At 36.1% G+C, this 16,689-nt stretch overlaps 3 protein-coding genes across 3 annotated transcripts in view; 1 reads left to right on the forward strand and 2 right to left on the reverse strand.

Annotated features, from left to right (window-relative positions):
* The window catches only part of LOC146145214 (nuclear pore complex protein Nup205-like), a 33,096-nt gene extending 31,550 nt beyond the window's left edge, over positions 1–1,546 (reverse strand). Inside the window, exons 1-2 of the mRNA XM_083390785.1 lie at positions 1,321–1,546; positions 825–999 (exon numbers count right to left, since the gene is read on the reverse strand). Coding sequence (XP_083246911.1) covers positions 825–999; positions 1,321–1,467 — 322 coding nt within the window. The 5' untranslated portion in view covers positions 1,468–1,546. The remainder of the gene's footprint in view (positions 1–824; positions 1,000–1,320) is intronic.
* Positions 1,547–6,252: 4,706 nt separating this feature from the next.
* Positions 6,253–12,376, forward strand: LOC146145215 (beta-1,3-galactosyltransferase 5-like). Its single transcript, XM_083390506.1, has 8 exons — positions 6,253–6,365; positions 6,889–7,044; positions 7,456–7,622; positions 8,463–8,573; positions 9,029–9,149; positions 9,691–9,777; positions 10,277–10,392; positions 10,897–12,376. The coding sequence occupies exons 1-8, from the start codon at positions 6,253–6,255 to the stop codon at positions 11,043–11,045; spliced, it is 1,020 nt and encodes a 339-aa protein (XP_083246632.1). The 3' UTR covers positions 11,046–12,376.
* On the reverse strand, positions 12,256–15,675 carry LOC146145216 (centrosomal protein of 19 kDa-like). Its single transcript, XM_083389630.1, has 5 exons — positions 15,525–15,675; positions 14,685–14,801; positions 14,210–14,298; positions 13,472–13,558; positions 12,256–13,308 (listed from the first exon to the last, which is right to left on the reverse strand). The coding sequence occupies exons 1-5, from the start codon at positions 15,649–15,651 to the stop codon at positions 13,237–13,239; spliced, it is 492 nt and encodes a 163-aa protein (XP_083245756.1). The 5' UTR covers positions 15,652–15,675; the 3' UTR covers positions 12,256–13,236.
* Between the last annotated feature and the right edge of the window lie 1,014 nt (positions 15,676–16,689).

The raw sequence follows: 16,689 nt of genomic DNA on the forward strand, positions 1-16,689 counted from the left end.
ATATGTAACCATGAAAACATATTTGTGTTATTTACATTTTATCCAGGTGGAATTGTAAAACAGTGAATCTTAAAGCAAAAGTATAAGAACTATAACATTTCTGCCAATGAAAAAAATATGGCAGTTCCTTCTAAACAACAAAATTACTTAAAAGTCATATTGGCAGCAACGATCAAATAAAAAAACGACTGAAGTTGCTGGTCAAATACTGGTATTGAAATAAACTTAAAGGGAGAAAAGCACTTTTGTAGTTTATAAACCTAAAAGCTTATAATTTCTTATAAAATTACAATGAGAATAAAACTAATGGATCTTCACTATATATAATAGTATTATACCTAAACTTGGGTTGCCCTGGCTTTGTTGATTTTGTAAATTATGGCACTTTATTTTGAATAAAAGTAAAATTGGGTTATTACATCAATTACTTAATGTAAAAATATGTACCTGGCATCCATTGCATTTTTAATGTTTGCCATAAAAAATGTTTGGCAGAATTGAATATTTACACATTTAATGTAACTTATTTTTGATGCCAATGATGTAAGTTGGATTTCACTTGCTATTGCAATGGTTTTGATTGTGACTTTGACAGAAACTTGACTTGATTTTGTTAAAAATGACTTAACAAAGTGTTTTGCAAGTGACGTTAGCGGGACTTATTTTCAAACGACTTGTTTGCAACACTGGTGTAGGTAGTGAATGTATTTTGATGTTTAATTTAACTTAAAATTTTACATTTTTATTTGTTTTGTAATAATCACGGGATTTAAATTGGATTTGTAACAAAAATTACTTACTTTTTTGAGGCATAGTACGCTTACCTGCTTGTAGAAGATCAACACAGGCTAATTCATTTAACTTGAAAATGTCACTAAGAATAATCGCCTCATCTATCAGAGACTGCTCAACTACTTTTGCATTTCCAGGTTCTTTCTCAATAGTAAGTCCAACCGTTGTAGCCTTTTTTACTTTTTCTCTGTGCTCGTTGCTTGGTAACTTAAAAAAATATATATTAGTTTAGTGTTCCTATATATTATTATTATAAATTTAACAAAAAACAGGGTGAAAATTAACGGCAGGTTTAAAACATAATTAAAAAAAAAAATTCTGCTTGAGGAATATATTGTTGCTTTTTAGGTGTTATTTTGCGTTACCTTAAAAATATTTATAAAAATTTGAAAATAAAAAGCATTTATCTTAATTAAATTCATGAAACTTAAAAAAAAAATTATTATAGGAAATGCTGCAGTTCATACATCACATCACCTGAACTAACTACTTTACTCTGGTTTGGGATTGTTTTAATAAAACGCTTACCACATTTTTTAGAAGTGAAACAAACTCTGGTTTGTGCCTTCTTAGTAGGATCTTCAGTTTGTGGAAAGATGCTGGGGTGTGATGCAGGGCAAATTCCTGAGTAACATTCCACAGCTCTTTGAATGGAATCCAAGCACCTTGTTCCATTATGAACTACTTGTACAATTTATCAAAAAATTGATTCACACAGAATTACATTTGCATTAGTTCATGATTGTAAACAACAATAATCTAAGCAAGAAGAAAAAGTTTATAACTCACAGTCGTAAACACAATAGCCATTGCATTATGCAGCAAAAGCAAATGCTAAATTTTATAATAAATAAACCATATCATGATTTCACATTTTTTAATTGGTAAAATAAGACCACAAAGCATTGACAATTTTTTAAACCTATATAAAAATTTGTAATAAAGCAACATTTTTAAACTGTTAGGATATGGCCTTTTATTCTATTTGCTTTGCTCCTTTAGTCTTTGCTTGGCTTCAAGGGCTTCGATTCTGCTAGTGTAGTCGCCTGATGCTTGTTGCATGTATTCTGTGTAGCCCGGCAAGGAATGTTGCAATTTCTTTTCGATAGTTAAATTGTAATCACTTAGAAAAAATATGTAGAACACAAAAGAAATGGCCAAAAAAGGAACTCCAAAGGCAATAAAGCCATTTCGAAATGGTTTCTTTTTTCTTAATCTTTTCGGGATGCCAACAGTTTTGTCCAGTTGGAAGCTTGTTGGGTAGGTTTTAGACTTTGAAAATGGGGCAGGTTGGTCTTTTACACTTTTGGTTGAGTAGAAGGATTTTTGAAACTTTGTCAGCGGGCAACTCACTTTCAAAAGTTTTGAAAATGATGTGGCAGCACACCGACAACCAACCAGAATCAACTGCATTATTAAAGAAAGTAGTTTTTTCCTTCTTTAACTTCTTTTCAAGTTGGGTTGGACTCTAACGAAATAGGCAAAATTATATTATATATATACTATATACATACACAAACAAATAAACAAACTAATATATGTTAAACTGCATCTTGAGCAGATAAGTAATGACTTGGTTACACAATAACTTGTTTTTAGTTGAAACCAATTTTTATTTTTCTTATAAGTTGCAAATTCAAAAACTCAAACCCAATAAAAATACCACTAGACTGAATATAACAAAAACATAATTTTTTTGGCTTTGTGTGGTATCTGGAAAACAATTAATAAATTTTATTAAGTAATGCTTTGTTTTCCTTTTATTAACCCCTATGGCTAGCCTTTAAATTTTATAACACTCAAACAAAATTCATAGAACTTTAAATAAATTTCATCTGAGCAAATGTTTTGCATCAGTCCCAGATTGGAAAGTTTGGCCAGCATGTAGCATTTTTAGCTGAATTTATTTGTAGCAAGCCAGGCTTACAGAAATTTATCTTTATTACAGGCACATGGATTTTAGCAGTAAATTTATTAGGGGGTGCAATTTAAGCAACATAGATCTCTCCTGCACACAACTCAAAGGAAGTCTAGTCTATTTGCTGGCAACGAGTTAACGAACTTCAAAATTCAAAGTACAGTAACCGATCCATTTTCATTTACCGAACTACAAAAACTGAAGTTCAGCAACCCGATATCCAGTTTTTCGAAATTTGCACTACTGTAAACAACTTTAGCAATAAATCGTATTGTAGTTTTGCAGATTCTGTTCAGTAGTGCGAATTTTGAAGTTCGGTTAACGGGTGAGCCGGGCAAATAGCCCTTCCATAACCAAATTGTACAATCTGAGACCAGTCCCATTGGGGTAATACTAATTTACGGAATGATGAATTGTCGGCACGCTCACTAATTTACGGAATGGTCGGAATTGTCGGAATTGTCGGAATGGAATGAATAGGGCCAAAACTAATTTGATGAATGGTCGGAAGGGAATTAACTGTGGGAATGAAAAGAACGAAGCTGTAGGAACAGAATGAACTGTCGGAATGAAATGAACGAAGCTGTAGGAACAGAATGAACTGTCGGAATGAGATGAACGAAGCTGTTAGGGTTGGGGTTAGTTTAGGGTTAGGAATGAACTTTCGGAATGAAATGAATGAAGCTGTATGAACAGAATGAACTGTCGGAAAGCTTCGTTCATCTCATTCCGACAGTTCATTCTATTCCGACAGTTCATTCTGTTCCTACAGCTTCGTTCATTCCATACCGTCAGTTCATTCTATTCCGACAGTTCATTCTGTTCCTACAGCTTCGTTCATTTCATTCCGACAGTTCATTCTGCTCCTACAGCGTCATACATTCTATTCCGACAGTTAATTCCGTTCCGACCATTCATCAAATAAGTTTCGGCCCTATTCATTCCATTCCGACAATTCCGTAAATTAGTGAGCGTTCCGACTATTCCGACCATTCATCATTACGTAAATTAGTGTTACCCGTCCCATTGCCACCAGATTGGAAACTTTGTTTGGAGACGAGTATAGAAGACCGATCAGTTAACCAAAAGTTATGGAATGCAGTTGGGTCTTGGGTGCACCAGTAGTACCTAGTAGTCCAGAACCATGCATTTATAAATACAGCAATTGCCGTTGTGTGCCAAAAATCAAAATATTATAAGTACAATGTTACTCTTCAATTCATTAGTTTGTGGGCAATCGTAGTCCCGCCAAATCCTCGTCGCGATAAACTTTAACGGATGAGAGAACAAAATCCGCAGTTTAGAAAATCTTCAAATAGAAACAAGTGTTTATCAACTAATTTAGGTCATTTTAGGTCGAATTATCAACCAAAAAGAGTTCCAGTGTGGGGCTTTAGCCCTGCTGGTTAAAATTCTGGTTAAAAGGCCGCGTCTGGTTAAAAAGCCGCCATTTTTTACTTTTAAAATTGCCGCAAGGTCTCCAGGCAATGTAACGTGTTGTTTTAGTTTAGATACTCATAAGGGAACACACAATAAGACCTAAAAAGCAACAATACCAAAAGCACTAAAATCTATAAAACCATAGTATTAAGACCATCGGCATAATACAGCCAAATACGCAGCAAATTCCAGTACAGCATAATATCAAAATGGTCTGAATAAGACCTAAATCTGTCGGAATAAGTCCTAAATTCGTCGGAATAAATCCCAAATTCATCGGAAAAAGGCCTAAATTTATCGGAATAAGGCCTAAATTCTTGGGAATAAGGCCTAATTGCATCGGAAGAAGGCCTAAATGGCCAAAATAACCCCCGAACCTGTGTGTAGAGGGTATGGGACGATCGGGGGCAAGTCTGGCATCGGCCCTTTTGGTGTCTACGTTTGGACACCCTAGTCTGACCGGCGCCTTCAGGGCGCCGCTGTTTTGGCACCGGATTTTTGGTCCTGTTTGGGGTTATTGGTGGGTAATGGGTTAGGTTAGAAAATGGGTTAGTGTTGAAATTATTAGGGGAGTTAGTGATGTACTTAGGGGTGGAGTTTGGGCAGTGACGTGCGGTGAGGTTCCTAGATGGTGAGGCACTAATTTTTTCGAGTTACGTTTTTCTTTAACAACCACAAAAACGGTATCGTAATAATAAAAATACAAAGAAAGTTTGAACTCTTTTTGTTTAGCTTTTTTTGTTTAGGGGGGGGGGGGGGGGGGGGGGCGAAAGGCAAGTCTATGATCATTATTCACAAATTTACTTTTAACATCACAATAACGGCAATTTGAAAAGCACTCAATTGCTCTCCAACTGAATTTCTGAAACCATGCTCGGCTGGCAAGCCGGCGGTTGTGTTAGACTACTAAAAGAATAAAAAGTGAACACTGTGAGCAACTGATGACTTGAACTGGGTCTTGGCTTGTTATTTATTCAAAAATACTTCCTAATTTACAAATGGCATGACTGGGACTCAAATCGTTTTAAAATGACTTGTTTACAACACTGCCCCAAGTCATACCCCAAACTTCATGACCAACTCCCCCAGTAATTCCAGCCATAATCCCACCCATTGTCCTATTCTAACCCAAAAGGCTATAACAATCTGATGCCAAAACAGCAGCGCCCATAAAACGACGATACAAAAACGGCCGAAACCAGGCTGGCAGCACCCAGGCAACGACACTAAAAAGACGCTTCAGGCATCACTTTTTGGTTACAATGGTTATACAATAATAACTTAAGTATGCGGCCCGCAAATGTATTATTGCTTGTTGCGGCCCTTGTACCATTTTGAAATGTGCAGGCCTTTGTTTAAGGTTTATTATTTTTGGGTCAAGACCAGTCCAAGTCATTCGTTACGCGAGTCAAGTCCTGGTCCAATCAAAGTACTTGCCACAAGAAGTTAAATCAAATTAGTCAAGTCGTTTTCCCGAAATAAATATTGTATTTACAATTTTGAAACATTCCTATCTAAAAAATATTTCGCATAGTAAACATCAAAACGAAACAAATACCAAGATAATAATTTTACATTTAATACGACGAAGATAAACCAAATTTTTGAAATGTAATGAATAAAGCACTTAAATTTCACCTAATTATTTATGTAACTTAAGTTTAAATAAACCCTTTTATCCCCCAAGACTTTAGTCAAGTCAAGAAAGGTCATTTGAAAAGCGGCCCAAAGTGCACTTCAGTCAATTCATATCAATTACCGGTAGGCCTACAACACTATTAACGTGACACAACTTTTTTTAAGGGGTATAGACCAAAGAATTGTCAATGGACTAACAGAAAGTAATATCAAAGGTAATCCAAGCAAGAAAAAGGGTAAAAAATAGAATCTTTAGGCAATTTGTTTGTTAAATAGGCTGGTTCCCACGGGACTGGCAAGCATTCTACTGTGATAACTACCGGCCTGGCTATCTTGGGAATAGTAGGTCGCCACAGGGCATTCGAACGGCTCTATCGAAGTGGAACGAACAGATAAGAGTGCATAATATATTTATATTGATATATATTTATTTGCTGGAAAGAAAGGGATGTAGCGCTTAAAGAATGAGGTTTTGCAGTTGGCGAAAGTTTGGCTTCATATCTAAGAGGCGATGCTTAGCCGTGACCTGTTTGGCGTTTGTTGCGATTTTGCTGTTCGTCAGCCAAGGCTATCCAAGGTGAGTTTTTAAAATATTTTCTTAAACCTAGCTTTTTTTGTATTGAAAGGCAGTGGGATGATAGAAACTTAAATGTCAAATTCATGTGCAAATCACACAGTATAGGCTGCTGGAAGTTTCTCATTGTGCGGGTGGTAAACCAGACTTTTCAGCAAAACAACAACACTCACTTAAAAACTGAAAATAAATGTTTTGAGATAAACTGATAACAATACATTGAACCTTTTTACTACAGTTAAGGTCCTACCTCAAATGTAAACAGCTTTTGATTTTAAACTTTATGGCCAAAAAGCCCCTAAAATTAAATGAAGAACAACATAACATTTATAAGAATAAACAAATATTGGTACAAACTAAAAAAATGCTTAATCATAAGTTTGCTGTACCTAAATCCACGAATGTTGAATCATCCATAAAACGACTTTTGCTAGTTTGCAACCTAAAATAAAAAAAAATAGTTTTTTTCTAACTAGATTTTTAAGGGTTGTCTTCTCTCCAAAGATTTGCATTTTTGTTGTTTTAGGTCGTTGCAAAGACCGGAAAAGTTGAATCATGTGATGCGAGAAGGGATTTTCCCTTTGCCGCAACGCCGCGAGTACAGCAACTCACCAAAAAAAGACTCAGTCATACCGCTACGTTTCTTCAAGAAACACAACGGAATTTCCAAACACAATTACAAGTAGTTTATATTTTTTTTTATGTTTTTAGTAAAGGTGTTAACTATATAACTAAGGTTTATAGGATAAGGTTCGGAAAGCAATGTTTAGATATGGCTCTTTTGAAAGCGGCGTATGGATTGCCAATCTCAACTATTTGTTTCAAATACGAACTTTTGCGTATTTTTTTTTCGCGATACAAAAAAAACAGTTATAGGTGTGCCGCTTGCTTTGAGGCTGTTTTCAGTCCTCTACTTTATTTTATAACCAGCGTATACCCGACTGACAGATGGAACGCCGATAGAAATACTCAAAACATACATTATATGCGTCACACTATACCGGTAGCACGTAAAATCAAAACAAGCGATTATGTTTCATTTTCGTATCGTCGTCAATCTTTACCAGTTCGTTTTATCCGCTGACACTTCAAGGTGGATGACCAACCCCAATCTTTACTGTCAAGACGGTTCCGAGTTGTTTCTCTTGGTGGCGATAGCGAGCGCAATGTGGGAATTCGAACGACGAGATTTAATCCGGAAAACCTGGGGTTCGGTGCAGAAACCGCATGGAAAGCCTGTCAAGTACCTCTTTTTTGTCGGTAATGGCCAATAAAGTTTGTTGATAAATGATAAATAGTGCTTCAAACAATTCAAATTAGAATATATCACTTCACACCCCATCCGTCAGAAATCAGTGCAGTTCTAAGCAAAAAGGTCTACGACAATCAGTGCATTCAAAGGATCAAAAAGTCCGACTTTTAGACTTTGAGGTCTTGGACAATGCACTAATTTGCATTAACAAATGTGCATAAGAAGATTAAGTTTAACAATACTTGACCCCACCAAACCCAAACGCTAACCAGCGCCCTAACCCAAATAATGTGCGATAATTTAATAATTATAACGCTTCAGGCCAATACCTCAATTTGTGACGTAAAAATCTTAAATACAATGGACGAGAAACCATCCGAGTTTGGGCTTTTTCCCCCAGCATTTAAAGAATTATTGAAATAACGCACATTATTTGGGTTAGGATTCGGGTTAGCGTTAGGGTTTAGGTGGGTCAAGTGTTATTAATCCTATCTCATATTTTTTGTTATCTTTTCTGAACTTTTAATGAATATTTTTAATTTATTTTCGCCGGGAGTTTACCTAAAGGTCCAAATCAGTGCATTGCCAGGACCTCAAGGTCTAAAAGTCTAGACTTTTCTGCCATTGGATGCCCTGATTGTCGTAAACCTTTTTGCTGGGAAATGCACTGATTTCTAACGGATCGGGTGCACTTCAGGATTTTTACCAGGAATATTCCGAACAAACCTCTATAATTAAAAAGACGGCTTGCAGATTATTTGGCAAACGATTGAAAATATTACCCAACTAAAAGACCTGCGTGGTTAAGGCTGACTTTTTATCGCAATTTCTTTATTAAACTTGTACAGGAAACGATCACAAACATCAATCCGAAATCCTAAAGGAGTTCGACAAACACAGCGACGTAGTGATGGAAGATTTTGACGAGACCTACAAAAATCTGACTCTCAAAACACAAGGTAGCTTAATGCTGGGACAAAGATCAGCTCTATCCCTAATAGAGTAGCACTACATGTCATTTAACCGCTATAGTTTATATTTTCAGCGACCTTTACCGCAACTTGTTAACCGACAGTGGGTGCAAAGGTTAACAGGGTATGTGGCGTTTTTTTGCACAATGTGCGCAAAAATGTGAGCGCGAAAATTTGCGCACTTTTCTTCAGTTTGCGCACATTTTACTTAAATAAAATCCAAGTCGAATATGTTGTCAATATCAGTGGTTTAATAATTTCACTCGACTGATTTAACATTATATACTCCAAGTTACACAAATAAATAGCATTTTCAGTTAAAACAGGGATTGTTTAGTCGTATATACTGCAAAGTAACAGACCTTGTCTGAGAGAAAGAAAATGCGAAGCACGTTTTCAAATCACTTACGTTGTCTTAACGCGTTTCTGGTTTCGTATTGCAGGTCAATTAAAATGGGTAACTTACTTCTGTCCGAACGCCCGATACGTCATGCACGTGGACGATGACGTATTTGCCGACGTCAGAGGAATCGTGGGACATCTGCTCGGGCAAAATCCGAATAGGTATGATCCAACTTGAGCATAATGCCACTGCGTCGTATTTTATTTAAATTAGGTTTTCTAAAGTGATTCCAGAGGCTTGCATTACGTATTTGCACCGCGTAACCTATGTGCAGTGCCGGATTAACCAGGCCCTGGAAACATTCGGCCCTCAATTTTTTTGAAGGTTAAATGGCTGATAAAAATATATATATATAACCAGTAGCCTACCAGTACCGTACAGTCGATTCAATGTTTGCCATGTGTGGGGGATTTTGTTGCTTGTTTAAAAATGTTGGCCCTTTTCCTCTAGCCTTTAGGCTACAGTACCCTTAATCCGGCCCTGCCTATGCGCCAGCCCTTATGCAAGCTATCGGAAAACAACTGGACGTAAACCACTTGACACAACTTATTCAATCCTGTAACCCAATAATTTTCTTTCAGGCCTGTTCATTTTGGCAATTAGATGCAGTTTATGATTAGTTTTGGTTTTTGCATATATTTATATAACATGCAAAAAAGCATATATCTAACAATAAACCTATTGCGCGATTCATTTCTGCAGGCTCCTACACTGTGCAAAAGTTTTTAAACCAAAGGTTAGACGAGAGGGAAAATGGACCATGAGCAAGCAGGACTACCCCAGGAGCCAGTAAGTTTATCCGATGACTTCTATCTATTAACAGACAGCTTTGTAAAATTTTTCATACGGACAAGCCAACATTAACGAAATAAGTGCGCACACGTCGGTCTGTTTTGGAAAAAATATCATTTTTAGGTTTTTTAATCATTAAATCAATTTTAAAACATTAATACATTTCTACGTTTTTAACACTTACTTCACTTCAAACACAAACTTGCTATCAAAAAACAATTTTACTACGATAGGCTGTTAACAGTTTTAAAGTTTCTATGATTTCATAAGTTTCTATGATTTTCATACCTTAACAATTGCGATATGCGATAAACTTGCCACTCTCAGCCTCAACTGAACAACACACATGTACATTACTATATATCCACCTACAGAACAGTGACGGTTGGACTTATAGGTTAGAAATCACTTGTTTGAATTGTAGCCATATAAAATTGCCCCTTTCTTGAGGCAAAGATTAGCTTCCGACAAACTTTCAATTGCTTTTTTACTTTAGATACCCATTGTCATGTGTGGGCTGGTGCTTTGTAATGTCACAAGATGTAGTCAACGACCTGTTCTACATGTCGACGGACACCTTTCTTATTCACCTGGAAGACGTTACATTTACAGGTCGGTCGTGGAATAGGTAAACTGACAGTTATAGTGTAGTATAACAACGTTTGGTAAACTCAAGTTTGGGAGTGCACAGGCTCATTTAAATATCTTAATTAGGCCTACCAAAATACAACAGTTTTCTTTACGAGATTTGTCGTTCAGTTGGTCGCTCAATATATTCGCTTTTGGCACACAGTGAACTTCTCTTTGTGACGAACAAACGGAGGGCCGACGTCACACTGTGCGATCGCTTCTCAACAGCGCCTTCGCAAAATCGCGCTTGTATTGCAGGTGTAATAAATTTACATCGCCTGGACAACTCCAGTAGTTTCCTTTACCAGCTTTAAACTAATAAATACTCTATCCTGGGTATGCAATGTACTTTGTTTAGTTTCTTTTAAAATGTTGGCAGGAAATTGATTGTTTGAGTAATTTGGAAAATATGTTTTCCCCGATATTTGTGGAAATTTGGTGCAGTCTGTCTGTCACGAATCATTACACGCTTATCTTTGCTTCTAGGGATCTTGAGGGAACGCATTGGCGACCTGTCGCTTTCTAAAATGCCCGACGGGGAGAAGCTCTGTCAGCACAAGGGCTGGCCCAAAGACAAACCCACCGAAGTGAAACTACGGGACGCCTGGCTGGCATTGCAAGAAAACCAAAAATAGAAGACATGTGTCGAATATTGCATTCAAGGGCGCAACTATGAGAAGAAGCAGAAAAAGAATCGGCAGTCTAGGGGACAAATGTTTGCACTGCTAATATGTTATGCGACTTTGCACGACCAATTTGGGCTGTGTTTAGTCAGAACAGTCTGCTACAGTCGATGGGGACCTACGTGGGGGCATAAGGTTAAGCTCCAAACAATGTTTGTTGACTACTTTAGCAATTTTAATGTAAAACAATTGAAATGCTCCATTTTTATTTAGGTTTTATCCTGTTTAAGGGCATCTATTTAAATCAAGGTCTCCGTGCATACTACGGCATGCTTATTGTCTAATAACAGGCCTACACATGTTAAAATCATTTAGCCAACTAAAATAAACGATTAAAGGTATCACTATTTTATAACACAACAGGCTGGTGGCCAGACTATTTTGCCGTTTGCGTATGGCCTTTGTATTGTAAGTAACGCAATTTAAAACAAGATAATCGCAAGGCATAATTTCGCGCTTTTAGGACTTGAGTTGCATATTTTCACACTGGATAACAGCATGTTATATATAATTACTACGTACAATTGTGATAAGTGCAAGGCACGAAATGATTACATAAATAACGATTGATAGAAAACAGGGTCAACAATCACTGACTTTTTCGTGTTACAAATAGGCACGCATGTAAGCAAGCATGCTGGACTTTCATGAAGACTATATTTTAGATAACTGGTCATATTATTGCATTTATGTATTGTTTATAATTCTATGGAATTGAAGAAAGGGTGTCGCGATTTTTTTTCTAATTTGCCCCGGCTGTAAAAGTTTGAAACACATTGTGAGCCTGATTCGGCGAAGAACGCAACACATAATATTAATGGTGGACTGTATACTCCAAACTACAAACATATATGCTCAACAAAAGTTGTTCTGACTTACATAACTGTAGGTAAACTTCGGTTAACAAGCCTACAATAAAGAGACGATGGCATTCATATAACTACTATTTACAAACATATGAGGTATGAATGGAGAGTACATTCTGTGAATCACTTGGCAAAACAAAATTAGCCTACACCTTTGTATGCAAATATTTCAACCTGTGATATTTTTAATGTCGGTATTTCGTATTTTGCACTCTGCTGTCGCACGTATGATGTTTTGGATTCTTCAGCATATACATACCACACCAGTATCCTTATAGAATTTATTTTATTAGAAAACTAAACAGCGAAAACAGCGTTGGCCACATCTATGGATGTTGTATACTTCGTACGCGTTTATGTTTCGTTACAGTGAGGTATCAACGAAACAACTTCGGGCAGTTGCCTTTACAAAATACAAAGTGCTGCGAAAAATCAATCGCATAAAATAAAAAGTCGCATAAATCGTGTTAGGGAGGTTTTGCTAGCATGACGTTAAAAAGTAAAACAGTTTTGCATTTAAAATAAACGCCAATTCTAAAACATATTACACTGGAAATAAAAACTAAAAAAATAGTTTTGCTTAACATTTTAAAAAATGTCAAAGAATTCGTTTGCTGGTAGTTGGGATTACAAGGCAGCTATCAATTGCGATTTGTTGTACGAGCTAACCAGTAAAGGTAGCACCTGGAAGACAAAAATGCCCTAGAAAAAACGCTATGCAAATATGACATAGGACAAAAACAAGCCAATTAACAGACAAACATATGTGTCACTAGACTTGCTCTAATAAAATTAACAAAAAATGTTGTTAATACTGTAGCCTTGACGCAAATTTTAAAAAGTGAGAATTTAGGTATGCGCTGTGTAAAAAGGTCAGAAATAGCGTCTTGTACAACGAATGCATAGGCGCCAAACGTGGGTTTGCAGTGCGTTTTTAGACGCCCTGTTTCCCTAAAGAGATTAAAACTTTTCTGAATAACTATATAGGTAGGCCATAGAATCCCCAAACTTTTTTTTGCAAAATATTGTTACGTTTTGCCCATTTCAATGGAAACTTTTTTAGCCTAAGGTGCGAAATGGTTAAATGGTTGTGATAACAGGTAACAGCTAAAGGCTCACATTTTATCTGATTAATAAGCAAAGTGGAACGGCGTAGAAAAAAACGCCCTGGAGTTTTGAAAGTTCAGCGCTCAATAACGAGTGCAAACACTTTTGTGCTTACACAAGAACCTGAACTTAAAGAATACGTATTGCGTCAAGAAATAATCCACAACATATTAAAAGTCGTCATTGTCGGAATCGCTATCCCAACCCGAAGCTTCGATTGGCTCGCCTTGGTCAAAGTCCACCTTAAAGATAAAGTTAAAGTGACAAAACGGAAATTTAGTGTGCTGAGACCAAGTACGTTAGTCGCATTGGAACATAAGTGCTATGTGCACTTTTTTATTCAAAATATAGGATGATGACAGAACAACTAAAGCCTATTACACACCAAGTTCGCAAATCACCTACCTCGACGTCGTATTTAAAATTGTCGTCGGTCGGCAATATACGCTTCGTTTCAAAATCGGCGTCCATGATGCGCTTGGCTTTGTCAACCTGCCAGCAAAGAATAAGTGTTGTAATTTATTATTTTTCCCGGTTTATAAACTGTATAATATATATAAAAAAGGAAAACGGATTACATATAGAAATACTTTATGAAATGACTTACAGTCACTATGTCAATAAACTAGAAAACAGGATACACTGATTAGTTAAATCAGAAAAAGGGAATAAAATGGGTAAAATATTTTTAGATACATTTTTTATACGTTAAACGGCTAAATTCATTTAATAAACAGCTACATTTATTTGTTGAATATAAATGCATTTTAGAAAGACGTTTACTCAATGGTAGTCAACCTACAACAGTTAACAGCGATTATTTGTAAGTTTATTGTTAGGATCCCTTAAAAAAATTATCCCTAAAATATCAAAATTATCGAAGAAAATAGAAATGGTTGGTATAAGACAATAGTCAAAACGGAGAACTTTATTTTATGGCATTGTACAGGTCTTTAAATTAGTAAACTTGTCAACAACAAAAATATGCATCTATACTAGTCTATAGTACGTACTTTGTAGGCATGAACTGCGGAATAGTTTTTGCACGATTTCTTGACTTAAATGATTAATAAAAATAACTACACTTGTGCCAAAGTCCTATGAATCGCATTAATATCTATCACTTGTAGTTATAGAAGTTACCTCTGTTTCGTCCAGCTTATTTAGATCTTCGTCAGGGTCGACGGTTACCTGCCGTTTAGCGGCATCCACTGCATCGTTCAGCGATTGGCCTGGTGATGGGAGAAGATGTACTTTATCACCTTGGTAAAACTAAACTATTTGCCTGACCGATAATATCGCAGTTGAGTCTTATCCGATCATTCAGATTGGACGTTGCGATCCTGCATTCCAGTGTAGTTTTACTGGTCGAGATTTCACACTGGTCTTACATTTAATTAAGCAGACTTTTTTATGTTCAAACTAAAGCAAAACTATGCTCCCAAGCTGCACACAAATGCGTGCATTCACACACAACGAGAAGTTTTCTATTTATCAATAGCCTAACCCTAAAGGATCGCGAAAAGTTTGAATAATTTACAAAGGCTTGTACTACTAAAATATGATAGCCTCGTTTGCAACATGGCAAAAAAATAGAACGGGTTAATAATCTACTCACCTTTCATGTGGCCTTGAATGATGAGAAGCATTTTTTCGATTTGGATTTGGGAAACTCCTGCGAGAAGTGTGCGATGCCTCTGGTTGCTTTTTAAATCCTCGGCGAAGCGGGTCGGGTCTTTTATAACACATTAGTAAGACGGTTATAGTTATGCATAAATTTATTTATAAGTTAAAGGGTACTTTAGGAAATAATTTATTTTCGATAATACATATTGCCGACATAACCAGGGCTAGGGAGCCACAGTAAAACAGCATTGGCTTCGTAGCCACCAAATACGTAAAAAAAATTGATCCGATTTCAGCAACATTACACACACATCCATTATCCAGGGGCCCGGGATCCGCAGCGGTAAGTAAAAGCTGCTTCAACACAGAATAATTTTAAGTTACATTTGCCACACTATGCTGTTTATTAATATTGGTAATTTTTATTTAAGCAATTTAAAATTCTTCCGAGCTAGTGTATAAAAGTTGCATAGCTTTAAAAAAAACGGCTACAGCTCCACAAAAAATAATAAAAATGTAAAATGGCTCGGGCTCTGGCCCAAGCGAAAATGCTCAGCTCCGGCTTTTAAGCCCCGGGCATAACTTTATTTGCTGCATGGTCGGCATAATAGCTGTACATATTTATGCAACAAATAATTTCAAACAAAAATGTTTTTTGAATCGAATTTCTACAAATATAAAAAAAATTAACTTGTATAATTATATTATTGGTTAATCTCGTTGATGAAATGTGCTACTCATATTATCCAGAAGTATATAGAAAAATTTATCAAGAAAGCGTGCCAAATTAAAACAAATCATTTTTGCTGGCACAACAAAAACAAGTAATTACTTGACGTGTCTTTAAAGTTTCGAATAGGCATGGTTCGACATCTCATCTTGTTCGACGAATTCTCGACATAGGTAACCACCAGAGAGGGGGGCTTCAATTTAACGCCGCATTGCTTTACAGAGTACATAACGTCACTCCACCTGACGTCATCAAACAGAAAGTGCCCCTAAGTCCTTAAAGACCTATGCCTGGGGAAAAAGGAACTGTGGGAACTGGCAAAATCAAGAAGTAGTATACATACGGTGAAATGTATATATAGTGCAATACAAAGAAGCGTTGGATCATAAAATGGCAACTTCGACAGGCAAGTATCGTGCATACAGGCTGAAGATTTATTCACACTATTAGCTAATTTCCTTTTCTTTTTTGTTTCTTCACGAGGAGAAAGATTAATCAAACTTGCAACTAACACACGTTTAAGTTGATTAAATATGAGGTTTCAATCAACACACAAACAATTTAAAAATGTTCCGTGGCCAAAATTCACATAATGTAATTTGAAGCAACACACGAAAAAAAACATAAAATCGCATTTTTAACAGAAAATTTCGAGGGTTTGAAAATAACAGAATTTAAAAAATACACCCGAACAAGAAAATACGCAATACGTGTATTTACGTGCCTTTCGCTGGGAATTAAAATATTTGCTCAGCAACTTATCAATCAATCTAGTGTACCTGATTATAATTAATATATTTTAACAGAAAAACTGCATTTGTCGTCAGCAAAATGTAAATACAAATCATTTCAATGAACGTTTCAAATACACTTTAAACCAGGACAGTAACAAAATACAATTTTTAACATTTAACAAGGTAGTTTAAGATGCTTTTCTCGATAAGTACATGATTCACTTATTGCTCAAAATGAATTGCTTTGTGGTAAGAATATAACTATTTCAAATATAAATAAAAGACGTAATTTATACTGTTGCTGTGTAATGCTGAACCAATTAACAAAGTAAAGCGCTACAATCATTAAAGGGCAGGGATTTTTATCTTGATTTCAAAGCAGAATAATCAAAATAACAAAGCAATTGTTAACTTCCATCATATTAACATACATAATAAACTGGAATAAAACTAGGTAGCTTTGTAATCCGCAACGAATACAGGGTTGTATTGTTGCGAAGAAAATCATATCTTGATAATGAACAGTAGTCTAT

The sequence above is a fragment of the Ascidiella aspersa genome, chromosome 5, assembly GCF_963924565.1.
Source record: "Ascidiella aspersa chromosome 5, kaAscAspe10.2, whole genome shotgun sequence".
Classification (NCBI taxonomy): domain Eukaryota; kingdom Metazoa; phylum Chordata; class Ascidiacea; order Phlebobranchia; family Ascidiidae; genus Ascidiella; species Ascidiella aspersa.